General features: G+C 52.1%; 1 protein-coding gene across 1 annotated transcript in view; it reads right to left on the bottom strand.

Moving 5' to 3' along the window:
* The window catches only part of DLGAP2 (DLG associated protein 2), a 149,115-nt gene that overhangs the window by 11,882 nt on the left and 119,130 nt on the right, over positions 1 to 18,103 (bottom strand). The window contains exons 6-9 of the mRNA XM_024115796.1: positions 15,130 to 15,479; positions 14,201 to 14,242; positions 8,210 to 8,295; positions 6,095 to 6,510 (exon numbers count right to left, since the gene is read on the bottom strand). Of these exons, the coding sequence (XP_023971564.1) occupies positions 6,095 to 6,510; positions 8,210 to 8,295; positions 14,201 to 14,242; positions 15,130 to 15,479 (894 nt within the window). The remainder of the gene's footprint in view (positions 1 to 6,094; positions 6,511 to 8,209; positions 8,296 to 14,200; positions 14,243 to 15,129; positions 15,480 to 18,103) is intronic.

The following is an 18,103-nucleotide window of genomic DNA, read 5'->3' as shown; positions in this document are numbered from 1 at the left end:
CCTCTGTCTGCTTTGCCTGCAGCCTGGCAGGAGGGCAGTGGGGTTGGAGCACCTCCTGGAAGGGCCGAAAATACTTCCTACTTTGTTCCCAGTTTGATCCCCCAAACTGAATATGTTTCTGTAGCTCTGGTCCCACGGCTGCTGAGTGGAAGAGTTAGCTTTGTTTTTGAAAAGTTGAATTTTCACTTGTAAACCCCTATAACTTGCATGACTGAGGAAAACCTTTCAGGAGACTTGTTTTAACCAAGCTGTCACTGCAGGAATATATCGAAGTGAAGCATGTATAAGTGCACTTCTTTTCACTGACGCTATGCTTCCTGAAATGGCATTTATTTATTTATTGTTAATTTCTCTAAGCCTCAGTTTCTTTTTTTTTAAATGTAATTTTATTTATTTTTTTATACAGCAGCTTCTTATTAGCTATCCATTTTATACATATTGGTGTATATATGTCAATCCCAATTTATAAAGTCAATCAGTTTTACCCATTTTGAGGTTTTAATCCCCAATTTTCCTATTCTTAAAACGTACTTCAACGGAAGTGTTAATATAAGGTACTTCAGTTTATCATCTTTAGCACAACATGGATGGGTGGGTGATATGTGGGTGTTGATCTAATGCAGTGGAGACTTATTATAAAGGGTATAAATTGATTATTGCTGGAGAGAGATAATGACTGTCAGAGCATAGCTAATGACCTGATTGCGAATGGCAGGAGAATTTGCTGCTCAGTGAATGGGCTGATTCTATCTGATACCTATAATGTAAATAGCTTCCTATAATTGCAAAGAATTTGGAGCGAAAATTCAATTTATTCTTTTCCACTCTCCTTCCCTAATTTTGTCATAGTTTAGACACTTTCTTTCAAGAGCTACAGATTAGGACGTATGCTCATCAGAACGCAAACTTACAAAGAACCTGAGACAACCCTGGCCTTTGATGTACAAAGAAATTTGATTAACTGACTCGCTCCTTTAATTTATTTTTCATGTGTGTTCCACAGTTTTCAATTCTATCTAAATTGGCTATGAAGTGCCAGGACAACATTTACACTATTCTTTTCTTTCAAAATTTGAGGTGGGTTTTTCTAAAATTTGCAGACTGTTTTGAAGTGATCATTTGAAGATGTATTACTCTGGGATCTCTTGGGATTTCTTCCTGACTCATTTTGTAGAGCAGGCTGGGGGACCACAAACCTCCTCGCTTCTGGATCTCTGGCTTTATCATTCTCGTTTCGTTTCGTGTTTCTTGAGCACACGTTTCTTTTTATGCTGCAGTTTGCCTGCGGCCACTGGGGGGCTGGGCTGTGTGGGGACATCTCCGTCGGGCGCTTACCACATCCTCAGCGAGAGCCGGGACACAGCCGGGCTTGTGTGTCTGGCAGGGGTCTGGAAGCAGTGGCTGTTCGTTCCCTGGACGACGGGTCCGATCCCAGAGGCTGTAGCAGCTGTGCTGCTCAGAAGCGTCATCATTAGCTCTGGTCTTCAATGTGCTGTCTTTGCGGCTGGGGACCCCTGGGCAAACTGCAGACCCAGGGGCGGTTTCTCCGTGGCCCATGTCCTCCTCGTCCCCTGCGTTGCCACGTGGCCCACGAACCCTCGGGGTCGCGCTACGCGTTGTCTGCTCTTCCCTGTGCCGACTGCACAGCGACCGAGCCACGCCCCCCGCCACCGCCGCCATCCAGGGAGCATCGCCCCTCCGCACGGAAGGACTGGGGGACCCCTGCTGGACACCGAACCCCGACGCCGGCGTTAACATGACTAGTGAAGCCGGGGTCCCTTAGATGAGGATGGAAGTCACCAAAGCCCCCAGCTCTGTGAGTCTGCGGGTCCATGCATCGGACTTGGCGAAGTTCAGATTATTAGCTTTTGGGCAGAGCTGTCTTGGGGGCGAAAGAACGTCCCAACACCTCTCGAGAGACCCCCATTGCTGAGTTCCTTACACCATTCATATTTCTACAGACCTGCTGAGTCAGATCTCTGTGGTTCTGGAACCATTTCTTTTATTTCAGAAAACATACTATTTTTTTGGTTTTACTTTATGCCACTTACCCGTTTGGTTTAACATAATTAACACAAAAATCCCCAAACACTAGTCTAGTGATGGTTTACAATCCCTCCAGAATATATCTATTTATGTATTAACAATAGGAAGCCTGCTTTAACCCGACTTCACTTAAACCAGGATTTAACTGGGCTCACGATGTTTTTATTAACCACAGAGGGCTGAAAGAATCTAAATTCGTTCAATCAATTCAGTGAGCTGTGATTATAAAATTACAGCTTGGGAGAAAAGTTATCTCATGTAATGGAAATTTCAATATTCCAAGCTCAGGGTTTTGGTTCAACAGCCACTTAATTTAAGCTTCGCTTTTTGAAAGGGTCGTAACCAATAACCCTGTGTCTGTTCTTAAAATGAGGACTAGACTTGAAGGTTATCTGACCCTTAAACATTACTAGGGAAACAGCTAAATGTGACTAATATGGTGCTAGTTTAATGGGCAAAGCATACCGTTGAGGTTCAAAACAACTGCTTTGTCATCTTTGCCCACAAAAAAATAAAGCCGGGCAAGTAAGAGAAGAAATTAAAATCATAAAAAGGATCAAGCAGATCTAGTCTCTGTTCTTTGCCTCCGAGCCTCAAAGACATGCAGTTGCACATAGTTATTAAACGGTGGTAGGAAAACCCACGCAGAGTCACGATTATTGAGCTGGTGCCTGTGGAACGGGGTCTTCCCCAGCCTGGCCGAGGGCGGCTGCAGGATGCGTGGGGTTTAGATGCTACGCTTTAAGAAGGCGTGAGCGGGGCTGTGACCCCCCGGGTGTGAAGGCTGCACCTCTTCCCGCCTTCTACCTCTCTCTGACTCTCAGTTGCACAGGGCTTCTGCCAGGCACTGCTGGCGGATGATCCAAGTGTGAGCCTTCCAGGAGCCTAAGATGTCAAACGAGAGCGGGGGCCGGGCGGTAAGAGCTCTGGGAAAACGCAGAGCCGTCCCCGCCTTTGAGCAGCAAGTCCCCAAGGCAGTGGAGGACGACAGAGCCCAGGGACTCGAGAGGTAGTGGCTCAGCCTCCCCCTCGGTCAGGTGCAGAGTCCACGTCTAAGGGAGGGTCTTCCTGGGGGGTCTCCCAGCCAGTTCTCTGCCTCTGCTGGTGCCCTTGACCCTGCTCTCTCATCACCATCCCCCCCCCCACCTGCCTGACCAAACCCACCACCCCTCAAGGTCCAGCCCAGATGCCACGGTCACCAGGAAGCCTTCTCAGACTTTCCCTGCTGGCAGCATCTCTCAGGCTCCTGAGAGAGTCTTTTAAAAGCCCTGTGCTGCACTTGTTAAAGCACTGGATCTGCACTGCTCTTGCTACACTTCATATTTCTCCCTCGCCATGAGCAGCTCTGCCCTGGTCTTACTTCACCCCTTCTCAGGTCACCGCAGCTTCTGCGCTCTACACTCCTTTTCGTATCCACCTGCAGTCTATCGAACGACTCATAGTATGGGTTCAGCAAATATCTGCTGGGTGTTTACAAGACGGAGAGAGTCCGGAAGAAGGTCCCAAAGGTGCCAAAAAGATAAAAAAAAAAACCTTGTGTCTGGAAATACAATTGAGGGAGGGCAGAAACTCCCTTCCCGCTCTGCCTTGTTGAAGGAAAAATGTGTTCTCCAGGTGTCCAGTAATAAGACAGCTGAACATCCTAAGTGATGGACTCTTATTATTGATGTGGGTCACTGTAGATCATCCAATCGGATTTCAGACACAGTATACTTAAGGCATTACTCCCAGAATTTTCTTGAACGCCCCAGTGGCAAGAAAATCATAACTTATGACAATGCTTCAGCGCTGAAGCCTTTTAATTTCACCTCTTATTAATCTCCAAGGGCTGAGACACAACCCAAGTATGTATTTTAAGGCTCAGGGATTCTCTCTGGACCACAAATGGGTGTCACAGATTCAGAGAATCAGAATGAAGGAAACGGCCAGGGATAGGGGCTCAGCGTTTTCTAAAAGAGCAGAAGACAGCGTTAGAATACAGAGAAGGAGAAGTTCCCCGGAGTGGAACATCTGGATCGAACAACGTCGGGCAGCGTGGTGGGAGAGCACAGCTTTGGACAAAAGACAGCTCTGACTTCGAGCCTGGATTCCATTGCTCTACTCTGTGGAATGTGGGGCCAGATTTTAACCTCTCTGAACCTCAGTTTCTTTACTTCCATAAAGGTGGCAGTATTTTCTAGGTATTGTGATACGCTGAGCCCTTGAAGATGTAAGTGATTCACTTAGCGCAGCCCTTGGCACTGTGTTCAGTACATGATGGCTTAGAGATTTCTTTTAAAAAACATATCTTTAAAAAAAACTGTAATCCTTGATAAAATAATAACTGAATTAAAGGTACACACTAAATATGGAAAATCATGACATGGCAGGTTTTGCCCTGTGTTGCCTTACAAACACAGCAAGGACCAAGGCCTCCATCTCTTCCACGCACAGAGGGAGACCAGAACCTTGTGGATGTGTCCTAAACGGTGTAAATCCACATGATTCTAGAATAAAACGCTATAGACGTACTGTGGGGTAAGCCCTGACAAGGGTTACCTCTTGCTGAACTGTGCCCCCATCTCCTCCCCTTCAAAGGCACTTCACGGAGGAGCCACAGGGTGTAGGAAACACATCCCGACTCATCAACCTCAGGCTCACGTCTCACAAGCTCCGAGGACCGCTCACCAAGCCCGGGCTGGAGGCGGGGGTGTGTACAGAGCCGGAGCTGACAGTCTCCTTCAAATCCCGGGTCAACTCGGGATAAAGAGGATAAATCCCTGATACAATTCAAACGGTTGCGCCCCGTTGAACCACATACTGACAAGTGAAGAAAAGCTGCGGAAAATGAGTGACAGGTGACACATGCGTTTTTGTGGACAAACGCTACGTGCAGCGATGCCGCATGGCCGGGGCACCGGCTACACTTCCTCCAAAACCCTCAGCGTCTAGTACCCACTCCGGTGAAGGAGGTGTGGGGTGTGGTGACTGGGAGAGGAATGTGGGAGAAGAGAATAGGGGATTTGAAAGCACTCTCCCACTTTCTTCCTAAGTTAACAATGTACATTTTAACAACTCAGGATCAAAACACCAACCATTTTCTTGCACTCCTCAGTGGCCAGGGCCACTGTGTCTCTAAGTTACGGCCCTGATGCTTTCATCCCTGTGCCTCCACTGCCAGGATTACTGACATATTCTCCTACAGCAGATTTCTGGACATGCAATGTCAGGGTGACATTCCCAAGGACGTCAGGTGTGCTTTTGAACTTCAGGATCTATAGCGATCTAGCAATTGTACAAAGGACTTCATGGAAAAAGAAAAAATTAAAAAGAGCATGCTTTGTCGAGTTAAGACGTTCAGAAACGCCTCTGTGAAACTCTTTGCTAAAGACAGGTGTTAGTTGTGTGTCCATTGCAATCATTCTTGTGGTATTCTTGGTCTTGTAAACAAAGTCAGGAGGTATCTGTTTCGAAATCAACACAGCAACTCATAAAGGATGCTGCTTCTGGACAATCCTGATGATAAGTTTCTTCAGGGAAAGGGGAGGCTGGTGCCTCTGTGCGCAAGAGCCGGGGACCCACCCTGCGTAAAGGGCTGGGAGCAGATCTGCCCTCTGCCCACACGAGGTCGGGGAGCTTAGATCCCCACCTGCCCGGGGACGGGGAACCCGGAGCCGCCATCGCCAGCTGGCTGGTTACTCGCCTACCATAGCCAACGTTCCTTTGGCATAAAGCCAAAGCAATTTCTTATAAACACGGGATAGCCGTGATTCTAGAAAACGGCTGAACTGCGCCATATCAAGTCACTGCCAGAATTCAAGAGAACCGGCACGTGGGACGTGAGATAAACTACAGCCCTGTGAGCACAGCCGTCCTGTCATGCAACAAACAAAACAGAACAAAGGATGCCCTTTACTATTTTAGCGATTGCTTTTCTGCTCATTTACTTGTGTCTTAAGCTCACGTAAATTTACTCAGGGGCCCAGGGACTTTCCCGGGGGGTGCTGCCGCGTGTGTGACAGCAACATCGCGCGCGTCTGCAAGCCTCAGAGGAGACCTGGGCCCTTACTTTCTTCCGCGAGGTCGTTCTCCTCTGCTTCCCTCTCCATCTCTTTGCACCAGCCTTCCATCCTCTTCGTCTCGCTGTGTAGCAGCTTCAGAAACCAAGCGCCGTCCCGGTGGCACGGAGACACGCGGCCGCCATCCACCGTGTCCATGGACGGCTCCAGCCAGGGGTCGGGAGGGGGCAGGTCGGCAGTGTCCACGGGGGTCCGATAGTCCTCTCGGTAGCTGAAGAGCCCCTGGGTCCGGACGGTCCGCACCGCCCCGTACTGGGTCGGGGTGCTGGGCTCCGAGTGCCTCTGGAAGGAGGACCCGAACTGCAGGCCCTTGTCCTCCGTGGCGACATGTCCCGGGAAGCCCTCCAGCTCCAGGTCCGCCTGCACCGCGGCCGTCACGCTGTTGGAACGCTTAAAGCGTCCGCATCTGCAAGGGAGGCAAGGGGGACAAGTGGGGCCTTTGCGAGGTGACCTCGTGCAGCCAGACCTAGATGCCCTCGTCAGGAGCGCGCCTGGGCCACGCGCCGGCACCTCGCGGAGAAGACGAGTGTTTTCAGCTCTATTACAAGCACTCTGGTGCTTCACCTATGGCAGAGCACCATTTGGCTTTGCAAACAATGCACCTCTACCTGCTACCTAAGTTTCAACGGCTAAACAATGCTCCCTTAAGACTTAAGTTTATTGCACGCCACCAGGAGGCTCGATGTATCCCGTGAAACCACCATCTTGGAGTGGTCACTGGCCTTTCAGAAAGACGCCACACGTTTACTCTCTTCTGTTTGTGGCATACACGTAAAACGAAGCCCTGCTGCTTCTTTTATGTCTACCATTCTTTTAAGTAATAACATCTGTGTCCTACTGAGTTTTGGTGGCTGCTCCTATCACAGCTCAGGACATGAGTTTCTTCTCCTATCTGAATAATGTAATATCATCCCGATTTTGTCTTTTATGCAAAACAATGAATCCAAATTCTGACTTCAGCAGGTGTTTAAAAAACATTTTCATCGTTATGTATTTAAATGTCAGTCATTCCACACAGCCAGTTACTGAAATGACTGGCAGAAGTGAGCTTATAACAGGAGTGCAGATTTTGCTGGTGAGAACTCTGGGTGTGCATGTGTGTATGTGCGCACGTGCGCGTGCATGTGTGTGCACGTGCGCGTGTATGTGCGTGCGTGTATATGCGCGCATGTGTGCGCGCGCGTGTGCATGTGCGCACGTGTGTCTGCACATCCAAACTTTGCCCATGCTACATGTTTTGGCTCCTCACCAACTGGCCCCCCAGATGGCACACAGCTGTGAGTACAGCTGGTTAATGGACCTGCCACCATCTCCTGCCCTGGAGGCGAAGGAGCTGAGAACAAGCCACCGCGGGGGACGGAGACAGCCAGCCCAGGTCCCCGGGTACAGACGACGTGCGGGTTCTGAGAGCTCGGCGTCCTGGGGAAGCCATCAGTCTGTGTTCTGAATTCCTTGGCCGTCAAAATCTTTGCAGGTTGGTCCTAAAGCCCTCCACCGTGAGCGAAACACCGGGGCTTCACGATGCAATGCGTTCATCAAAATTTGTTCTTATGAAATTTACAAGATATGCTATTTTAAATACAAAATAAAATAGTCACCCTGTGTTTGTTACAAAAACAACACTCCTGTAATGGACTTCTCTGTGTCTGACAGTTTGAGGGGTTCCTGTGAAGTGTCACAATCCCAGCACAGCTAAGGTCTTAAACTTCTTTCAATCTCCCTCCCTCTCTCTCTGTCTTTCCTTTTACTTTTAACATTATAAGGTGAGAAAACCTGTGTTTGTTTCACCCTCAGCCTGTTTTTTCCCTTTGGATAAAGGACTCTAACATTCAGAGCTGCCAGCCCCTCTGCTTTCGTAGGTGGTAAATTACTTTAGAAAAAGCGAGTCCCCTGCCGCTTGCAGAAACGAGGCACAGGACGATGTTAATTCACACTTGAATGATATACGTTGAAAAGTATAAAGATATGACCCTGTTTCCTGGCCTGAATTACTGATGGTCAGATGGCCTGAATTATTGATGGTCAGTGTGGTCTAGACACTTGCAGTCAGGTTACAAACCCAGAGCCCCGCTTGGGAGATGGCGGGTATCTGGGGGACTGGTTACCTCTTCTCGTCCTCCACCTGCACGCCAACAGACTGGTACTCCCGCAGGCCCCGGCTCTCCGTGTCAGAGTCGGTAGCTGTTTCCACCTAATTCAACACAGAACACCTTATTTTAGAACCGAGACATGGGACCTGGGCCAGGGACTATTTGTGTGTGTGTATTCATTTGCGGTAATTAATTTTGTATTTGTTTAATTAATGCAGAGATGCACTTGACCCAGGAAAATGACAGAGAGGGAAATGCACTCATATTGGTGTAAGTAAGTTGCTACTGTGTTTCGTCAAATTCTGCGTCACCACTTGAACTCAACACTGGCACCTCAGTCTTTTAAATGTATGCAAATAAAATTGCTTTGTTTAGCTCGGGCGAAAAATAGGCTTTGTTAGATTGCCTTATGAGAGGACTTAAAAGCTCTTGTCACACCCTACAGGTACAGCATGAACCAGATAGAGCTAACAAAACACACAAGCGATTTAATAGGACCGTGCTGATGGCTGCATCCACATACAAGAACACACGGAAGGAAATTAAGCATTTACCAGGACACCGAGGCAACCTCTCCATCTGCGCCTACACAGAGCTGTCTCTCTTTTGCTAACGACTGTGCCCAGAGCAGGGTGATGTCAGAACAGAACAGAAATCGTGCATTCTACACACAATCCTTATGGCGGCTGCGTTTGCCAAAAAGTCTCCCCAAACCCAAAGAAGCATTTATGATCATCACTGGTGTAAAGTTAACTCATGAGAGAATTCTAGTAGCGCAGGTGTTCTAAAAAAACAAACAAACAAATAAACAAACAACCCTCCACCTGCCCCGCAAACTCTCAGTATGAAAAGTCTGCAAAACCAAAGGTTAGTTTAGTCAAATATTATCGCAGCTACTACACTGTCCCTTTTCGTTTTCACAAAGAATATTGCCTACTGTCTCAAAAGGACTTTTGACCCCAATCCACAAATGTCATAACTAAACTGTCAAACACATCTTTTCTTAAAAATATTCACGATCGCTGCAAGGGTAAGATACAAACCACTAAACGAATGATCAGGACGCTCTCCTGTGAGTTATGAGAGAAAAGGTGTACTCGTGCCTGTAACTTGGGATGTCCCTCGGCTAAGCCTTTGTCACTGGGGGCTGACTCACTTTGGGGTGAGTAGAAGTCGTGGTACTAAGAGCGAGCTGGCGTTTGTTTTCTGCTGACCCCGCACTGGGTACCATGCCAAGAGCAGACAAGTGTTACTGCACCTGGTGCACATGATACCCTGTGTCGTTTCCAGCCACATCGAACACTGAAGAATCAGAGAAGGTGAGTAACTTGCCCAGGGGTGCACAGCTTGTCGGGGGCAGAGCCATGCTCTGCACTGATCCGCTGTGGCCAGAATCAACACGGCCACACGGAGACCCTGCAGCTCCCGGTGGGCTGCGGAGCTGGGGACAGCAGTCGGGGGCTCCCCACTGTTTATTGGTGTAATTCTGAAAACATGCACAGAAGTCGTCTCTCATTTGTGTTGCGTATTTTGGCGGCTGGAAGAGGAAATAGGTTGACTGCAGGGGGGGAACGTGCTTGAATAAAATTCCTAACCTTGCCGTTAATCATCACGTCTTTTGAGTTTCAAGTGGGTCATGGCTCACATAAATGTTACCTTGCTGGGTGGGGAGACTGTCGTTATTGTTTTACACCAAAAGATTGCAATAAAAGTCAATATATTAAAAATGTTACCCCATGTCAGTGCAAAAGGAGCTGCCTTGTGCTTTAACTGCTATTCCATTCTATGGCTATAACCTGATTTATTGAATCAGTCTTCAAAGGAGGGATAATTTGGTTATTACTAGTTTTCTGACGTTGTCCATGACGCCGCTATAAATACACGTCTGCACGTGCGCGTACTTTGGTGACTATACTCACAGCCCACGTGGTAGCTGAGGCAAAGGTATCCCATTTTACAGTTTTGGTAGGTGTTGTCGAATTTGATAGATACATAATATGGGTGAAATTGCTTCATGCGTATAGTTTTAGAGAGGTATTTGTAATGGAAAGAGCATTAGCTTTTAATCATAAAAATGTTCCAAGTATTTGCCTTACTTTTTCCAGTCTTAGGATTCTGGTCTAAAGAAGTTACCTCGAATTCTAACAATTTATAAGGTGACACGTGGGGACAATAGGAGGCTGGGAAAGTAGGATAATGGTAACATATGGTAAGTTTTCATTTCTCATGACACAGAATAGCTGTGCAGCTATGAAAATGATGGTTTAAGGATGACACCACGAAAGATGCTTACGATACAATGTCCACTAAGAAAGGTAGACTAGCAGGTGGCGTGAGCGGTCAGACCACAAGACGTGTGTGCACACATACAACATACACATCTTCACAGCTACACAAACATGCCATAAAGTGCCTAAAAAATACGACCAAGATATCACAAAATGCTTTTTTCTTCCTCTCTCTAGTGTGTGCGTTTTCTCTTATAATTCTCTTATTTTTACAGTGAATGAGGAAAAGGAGCTTTGGAGGCGGTCAAATCCTGCCACCTGCGGGCCGTGTGGGACTTGGGTAAATCTCTTAAATTCAGTGGAGTCTCGTCTTCCTACTCTCAAAAGCGAGGGAAGCGCTGGGCACCTGGTCTGACTGATGGAAGACTCTTTGGGTGGAGCCAGATTCAGGTCAGCTTCTCCACAGCACATCTAATGCTCTGCCCTCTCAGCCCCGCTTTTAAGATCACCAGCTATGTTAACGATAAGGTATTAAATCCAAGGAGTTTATATTTAATGACTTTTTTAGATTTTACAGTGTTTGTCGTATGAAACCTTTGTAAGAAAACATGAAGATAGCTCTACTTTTCAGAAGGTAAAGGTGAAGGGGGATAGGATCCGGTGGTACAAGGCCAGGATGAGCTCAATATTTATCATTTCAGAAATCCTGGGACAGCTTTATGTAGATGGGGAAAAAAAGTAAATTTGGGACCAAGAAAAGGAATTACTGTTTCGCACAGTGGAAAGGAAATCAAAGGAATCTCTTCCCGAGAGAAAATTCTGCCTAGGAGGGTAAAAGGATTGTAAAGGTTTTGAGACATATATGCGTACATTCATTTTTTTTTTTTACAAGGTCCGCGGTGTTCCAGGCATTGAGAAGAAAGATGAAGTCAGCGAAATCCCTGTATTTTAAGCGAACTCTCTGTGACGCAAACGCTGTAGGGGAGGTGCTCACTGATGAAAGGAGAAAGGACCACCCCATCGCTGCAGCGAGTGGTGGGCGCCGGGATCCGGAAGCCCCCGCCTCTCTCTCCCCGGGCCTCAGCGGAGGGACGGACGCTGGGCCTCGGGCCGCAGGTGCAACAGTGGGAAGGAGGACGGTCCCGTACAGGCCAGTTAGGGAGCAAGGGGTTCGGTGCGGCCGGTGTGTGTGTGAGCGCACACGCGTGTGCGTGTACATGCCCGCACGCACGTGTGCATGTGTGCAGCGCATGCGTGTGCACGTGAGCGCACACGTGTGACTGTGCATGTGTGTGCGTGGCCCGCATTTTCGGGAGGTGAAGGCTGATGGCCCGTAGTTGGAGGCACCAGAGAGAAGCCAGCTGTTACCAGGATATTTGCTGGAGCTCCGATCTCAAGTTTTTGCTCTAAACTGAGCTCGTTTTAGGCTCTGCCTTCAAAACTTCACACACAGCCAAGCGGGTACGTTGCTTCCCAAACAAAGTCCCCGCAGCTCCCTCAGGGACCTATTACAAGTCCAACAGTTAAATATGATTGGCCAGCCCTGCTCCGTGAGATGCTCGCAGCCCCAGCAGAAGCAGTTAGGGAGCTGGGGTGGGGAGGGAAGGCTTGCTGGAAACGTGAAACGGCTGGGACTCCGAGGGCGTCCTGGGTCAGGGTAAATCAGCGTCGCCTCCGAGAGGACGTTTAAACCCAGTAACCAGCTGGTGACACCGCGGAGTGGGAATCGCTCCCATTTTAGAGATGGGGTGACTGAGGGAGACGGGATTGAAGGATCCCTGACATTAAACCACATCACAGGGTCCGGGAACGGTAAACACGTTCTACAGTTTCATACGCACGCACACACACACACACACACACAAGTAGAAAGTGCAATAACAGACAAATCACAGATAAAAACAAAAATGAGCACAAAGAAAATAGCTAAATGTCACCACCATCGTGAGGAAAAGTGAGGTAGGGCCAGGTGTGGCTCCAGGTGTGCTGGCTGGGATATGTCACCAGGAGGGACCCAGGTGTAGCGCACACATGCAGGGCCTGGGGCAGGGTGTCACGGGAGGAGCCCTGAGCCGAGCCCCCGAGGACCCGGCACATCAGTGCTCAGCCTGGGCCCGGGCTCCAGGGAAGGTGCAGGCAGGAGGGCGCACTCTGCTTGGCGGGAAGGACAGTGTCTGTAGAATGAGAAGACTCTGCGCTGTCTAAGTTTCCCCGACAGCTGTGGTTCTGGGAACCCGTCAGGTCCTGGTTCTGGGAGGCCAGGCGGGAACCCGTCCCCCCAGCGCTGGATGGGCACACAGAACACCAGCCACCCTGCTCTGCAAGCTGAGGACGGCGTGATGGGGCCGGGGGCGTTGCCGTCCTCCACGCGGGGTCGTGGGGTGAGAACCACAGCAGGCTCCCGGGGGGGTCACCGCAGGACCCTCATTTCTTCCCCTTCCGTGTGCGGCAGGAGACTGCAGGCTGGGGTCCCGGGGTCCCACCCTCCCCCTGTGGCTGTCAACCTGTAGGCAAGTCACTCACCCCCAGCCTCGGGTTCCCCGTCCCTGACGGGGATGTGGCTCCAGCTGGCCTGTGGGGTTACTGTGAGGACGAGGGCAGCTCGGGGCAGGGCTGGGGCGCAGACTCAGCAGACCCACACGTGGCCCCAAGCCAGCCCCCTTCTTCGCCCTTAGCGTCACCTCTACTTGGTGCCCTGACCACCTGACGCCCTCGAGCATTCTTCTAGAGCTTTCTAGGCGTCTAGGGGTGGTCCTTCCATCGGCTGGGTCTTCACTTCGTCCCTCTTCTCCCAGGTGCCCTCGAGCTGGCGCCCCACACCCATCTGTCTCCCGTTTATCCTGACACTCGAGTTTCTTGAACGACATCTTCTTTGGCTTCCAGCTCACTTCCCTTGGCCACCGCGAGGTGACAAGCTCGCATCGTGCTGTGACATGCCGCCAGGAGGAGAGTGGAACCCCTGCATTCGCACGCTCGCCCACACTCGCCCACCGACACTGACCGAGAGCTCGCTATGTGCCAGGCGCTGTGCTAGGCGCTGGGTACCAAGAGGCGGCAGGTGCGTCCGGCCGGCACGCGATGTGCAGCTGGGGGCGGGTCCGGCGAGGCTGGCAGGGAGGGTGGCCCGGGCAGAGCGGGGGACCTCCTGGGGACAGGCACGGTGGCCAGAAGCAGAATGGGGCACGGGTGGGGGGGCTCCTGGGGTGACTCGCAGGCAGGAAGTGGTGGCCGGATAAACTCGCTTTATGGGCTCTGGAATTACCTGAAATTATCTGAATTACCTGGGAAGTTCCCGCTATTTTCGGGTAAGCTGGCAACTCCTCGTGTTTGGAAGTCGACCCTCCAGCCTTGTTTGTGGTTGGGTGGGCAGTGCACCTGTGGGAGGGGGCGGGCGGGCACACGCGCCCAGGAAGGTGACCTCGGACTCCTGAGCTCGGGGGCCTCACAAGCCTCGTCTGGAGACGTGAGTCTGACGGCAGAGCAGCCCCCGAGTGAACGCCAGCTGCCCCCGTACCAGCACCCCCCGCCCGGCCAGGCCTCGGCCGCAGCGAGTCGCCTGCCCGTTTGAGCCCCCGTTTCGTCCTCACCAGAGTGGGGCTGGCTCTGTGTCATCAGGGGGTGCAAGGGTTCCCTGCAGTACTATGGGAGCACCTAGCATAGAGCCTGGCATATAGAATCAGGACAGAGAGGTGACATGAGCAGTTGTATGAATAATCCAAAGAGGGAGAAAAAATAAAATTCATGCGTACTTGGCTTTGGAGTATATTTTGGTACTTACATCTGACCTTGGGTATGGCTGATGCTCTGGGAATTCAGAATCCTAAACAAAACAACGAAGCCACAGTGTGGAGACCGGGTTCAGCGGACCCAGACCAGCGGGCAGTCTCCCCAGCCTGCGTCCCCCGGCCCCCGACGCCCGGGACACGGCTCCCCTCTCACACCTGCTGAGCTCGCAGGCCCTCCTCCCTGGCGCCAGGGAAGCCCTCGGCTGGACCCGGGCTGGTGGAGGCGCCCGTGCTCGCCGAGGACGCCACGGGGAACCTGCCTGGCGGGCCGACACCACCTCTTGCAGGGGGTCACGGCAGAACTCTTGGGAAACGTGGTGCGTGCGAGGCCCGTCCTGGGGCAGGAGCGGGATGGTGCTGTTCCTAGCCGGGCGCCTTCCCCGCCCCTGCGCTCGAGTGGACGCGGTGGTGGGAGCTGGCGCGGGGGCGGCCTCTGCGGCCTGAGCGGAGGCGGCTCGGCCCTCGGTGCTCAGAACACAGTGACCGGAGCTAACCCACCAGCGTCCTGGGGTCGGCGCGGGGCCTTCCGGGGCCACCTCGAGTGGCTGGGAGCCCCTCTTTCGTACAAGCAGCCCTTCCCTGTCCTTCACCTTTGGTCCCAAAGCCCTTCCTCCCCGCTCTACTGTTTGGCCACAAGGCTAAAAATCAGGTTTCAACCACAAAACCTCCTTCTTAAGCGTCAGAATAACCTATTTCCATACTCTCCAAGCAGCTGGCAGCCCCTGGAAATGCCTGGGGGGGCCCCTCCGGGTGGCGGGTGGGCCTGGCCGCGGCACCCCGCCCGCTGCACCCACAGGCCGGCCTCCCCTGAAGGCCCGGCCCGGGCTCTGGAGCCTCCGGTCCCCACGGGGTCCCTGCGAGGGCCCGGGCCGCAGCCGGCAGCGCTCGGTCTGTGTCACCGTGGGGGGCACGCGGGAGGTACCTGGACCCCGACGGAGGAGTGCCGGCTCTGGAGGAAGCCCTCGGCCTTGGACACGAGGGTGGCCTTGTCACTGGTCCGCGCCGAGCCGCCCTGGCCCTCGGCGGCATGGCGCTGGGCCGCGGCCGTCTCCAGCGCCAGGCTCATGGCCTTGTTGCTGTCCAGACTGTCCGTGGAGTTGTAGAGGCCGCGGCCGTCCTGGGGCCACGGGGCCATCCTCTGGGCGCGGCTGTCCTGGTAGGCGTCCTGCGTGGACTCGGTGCTGCTCTGCGCTGTCACCGAGATCAGAGGCTTGGAGGTGGCGCGGGGGGGTACGGGCGGCGGCGTCTTTTTGTAGTTGGTGTAGGACACGGCTGGAAGAGAGACAGAGGCCCGTCAGCGGGGCCGGGTCCCCGCCGCCCGCAGGGAATCTGGTCCACGACCCGAGCCCTCCCATGGCCACCGGGCAGGTCTCTCCCCGACGTCTAGCCTAGGAAAATAAGGCAGAGCGTGGGGAAAACGCTTTACGCTCAGACAGAGTCGACAGCGATGTGTGTATAACAGCGAAAAACTATAAAAACACCCCCAAATCCAGCAGAATAAGTAACGTCTGACTCAGCAGGACAGAAGGCAGCCACACCATCGTCTTCACACGGGTCACGGTAGCAGGCGAAATGCTCATTTTATAACTCCAAGTTAAAAAAGCGGGGCCTACTCAATTCTATCCAGTCTAAGACGGAATATATTGTAAAGAAAACCTGTGAATGAAGAAAGATGAGAAGTACATTCTAACCACGGCCATCATTCAGTGACGGTGTGGCGACAGTTCTCTGTATATCCTACCAACGCTTCTAATGAATAGGTATCCTTTTTTTTTTTTTTTTTTTTTTTTGCGGTACGCGGGCCTCTCACCGTTGTGGCCTCTCCCGTTGCGGAGCACAGGCTCCGGACGCGCAGGCGCAGCGGCCACGGCTCACGGGCCCAGCCGCTCCACGGCACGTGGGATCTTCCCGGACCGGGGCGCGAACCCGCGTCCCCTGCATCGGCAGGCGGACTCCCAACCGCTGCGCCACCAGGGAAGCCCATGACTAGGTATTCTTTTAATCATGGAGAAAAACACACAGTATCAGAAAGCTCTTTGCTCCCCATAAGTACACGCTCCCTGGGTACAAACCGTAGGAGCCGATTGAGAAGGGACCCGGGCCTCCACGTCTACCCGGTTCATAACCGCCACGTCGCCTCCTCTGAGCCCTGCACACATTGGAGTTCTACACACGCCGCTGACAGTAAACCCCCCAAAGAAAATAAGTGCAATTCGACATGAAATGATATTAAATGCCTCTTAGAAGGCACCCAAAATTCATCAGATATATTTGCTGGGCTCTGGGTGTTAGCAGTTTTCAGAGCAGGAATATATCACATCCGCTCTGAAGGGATGGGTTTTCCACAGGTGCTGGTCGTGTTTCCTTCCCTGGAAGGAAGGACTGGCAGAAGTGTTTCCGAGAGGGACCCGGGCACCCCCATCACCACGCAAAGCACGCACACCCACGCAGGGTGCCGGCGTCGGGGGCTGTTGGCTCGGGGACCGGACGTGCCCAGGGGGACGGCCTGGGAGGGCCGAGCCTCGTCCGTGAGGACAGACGGAGCAGCTGTTTCCTAAGGGCCTCCCGACGCGGCCCGGGGATCACCATCCTGCGCGGTGTGTAAGTGCACCATTTCCTCTCCTGTTTGTGAGGACTTCGGCCAGCATTCCTGACCCTGACCCCCTGCGCCAGTGACTTTTAAATCTGCGTGAATGGACTTTCCCAAGAAATAAAGCCTCACATGTCATCCCAGATGAACATAGGCAAATAAAACAAAATGAGTTGGCCACGTCAGGATGATCTGAGTTTTAAGGCAAAACGACTTCGCATGAAAATTTATGAAATGCACACATTTTCGAAAGGATGAATGGGAAAGAGGCGCTGAAGGGCAGGGAACACAGGGAGGCACACGGTTTTTAGAAAAATGGGCTTTGAATACGGTTTACACCCGAGAAACCTCTAAAAGCACTCTCTTTAAAGACGCTCACCAAGCTCTAGAGGAAAACTGTGGAAAGCTGACTTTCTTCAGGGCTTTATTGTGGGAGATTCCGGTGTTTAAGGAAAGGCTCCCAACCTCCAGCACTTACCACTAGCTGCTGTTCTAAATCAGCCTGAGCCCGGAGGCTGTGTCGCCAGCCGAAGGAAGTGGCCCTCCCGGACGCGGGGCTGCGAGTGGTTCCCTCTGCTTTCCCCGGACCGTCATCCACACCCCAGGGTCCTTGTGCCTCAAGTCCACTTCTTAAGGCACCTTCAACATCCTCAGCAGACCTGTCCACCTGTGCTGTCCTAGTGGCTAAAACACTTTGGTTTAAGGAGACCTCTGTCCATCCGGGTTCAGTCAACCACAAGGCATCCACCACCGACCCTGCGGTCCCTCCTGCCCTGGTCCCGCCCTCTGTCCTGTCCTCTAAAGCCTGCAAAGCCTCGGGACCGCCAGACCTGCTCAACGCAGCCTTTTAACCTCCCTCACACACCTACCGTCGCGGCCCTGCCAGGCCCCCTCAGAGCACACCCAGGACTGAACGAGCTTGCTGAAAGCCCAGCATCGTTCCCATGGGGCCCAGGTCACCAGGACCCAAGGTCCTAGGAGTCAGGGAGCCCGGCCCCATCACCATGCTAGGGAACTGCTCCAAGAGAAGAAAACTGCAAAGCAAAGAAAACCTGCCTCTTCAAGAACGTTAATTGCTCAATGTTTTATAAAAACATGCTGTCACAGACATAGAGAATGGACTTGAGACACGGGGAGGGGGAAGGGTAAGCTGGGACGAAGTGAGAGAGTGGCATGGACATATAGACACTACCAAACGTAAAACAGATAGCTAGTGGGAGGCAGCCGCATAGCACAGGGAGATCAGCTCGGTGCTTTGTGACCACCGAGAGGGGTGGGATAGGGAGGGGGGGAGGGAGACGCAAGA

Source organism: Physeter macrocephalus, chromosome 20, assembly GCF_002837175.3.
Source record: "Physeter macrocephalus isolate SW-GA chromosome 20, ASM283717v5, whole genome shotgun sequence".
NCBI classification, from domain to species: domain Eukaryota; kingdom Metazoa; phylum Chordata; class Mammalia; order Artiodactyla; family Physeteridae; genus Physeter; species Physeter macrocephalus.
The sequence above is the reverse complement of the archived record's forward strand: the minus strand, read 5'-3'. Positions and strand labels throughout refer to the sequence as shown.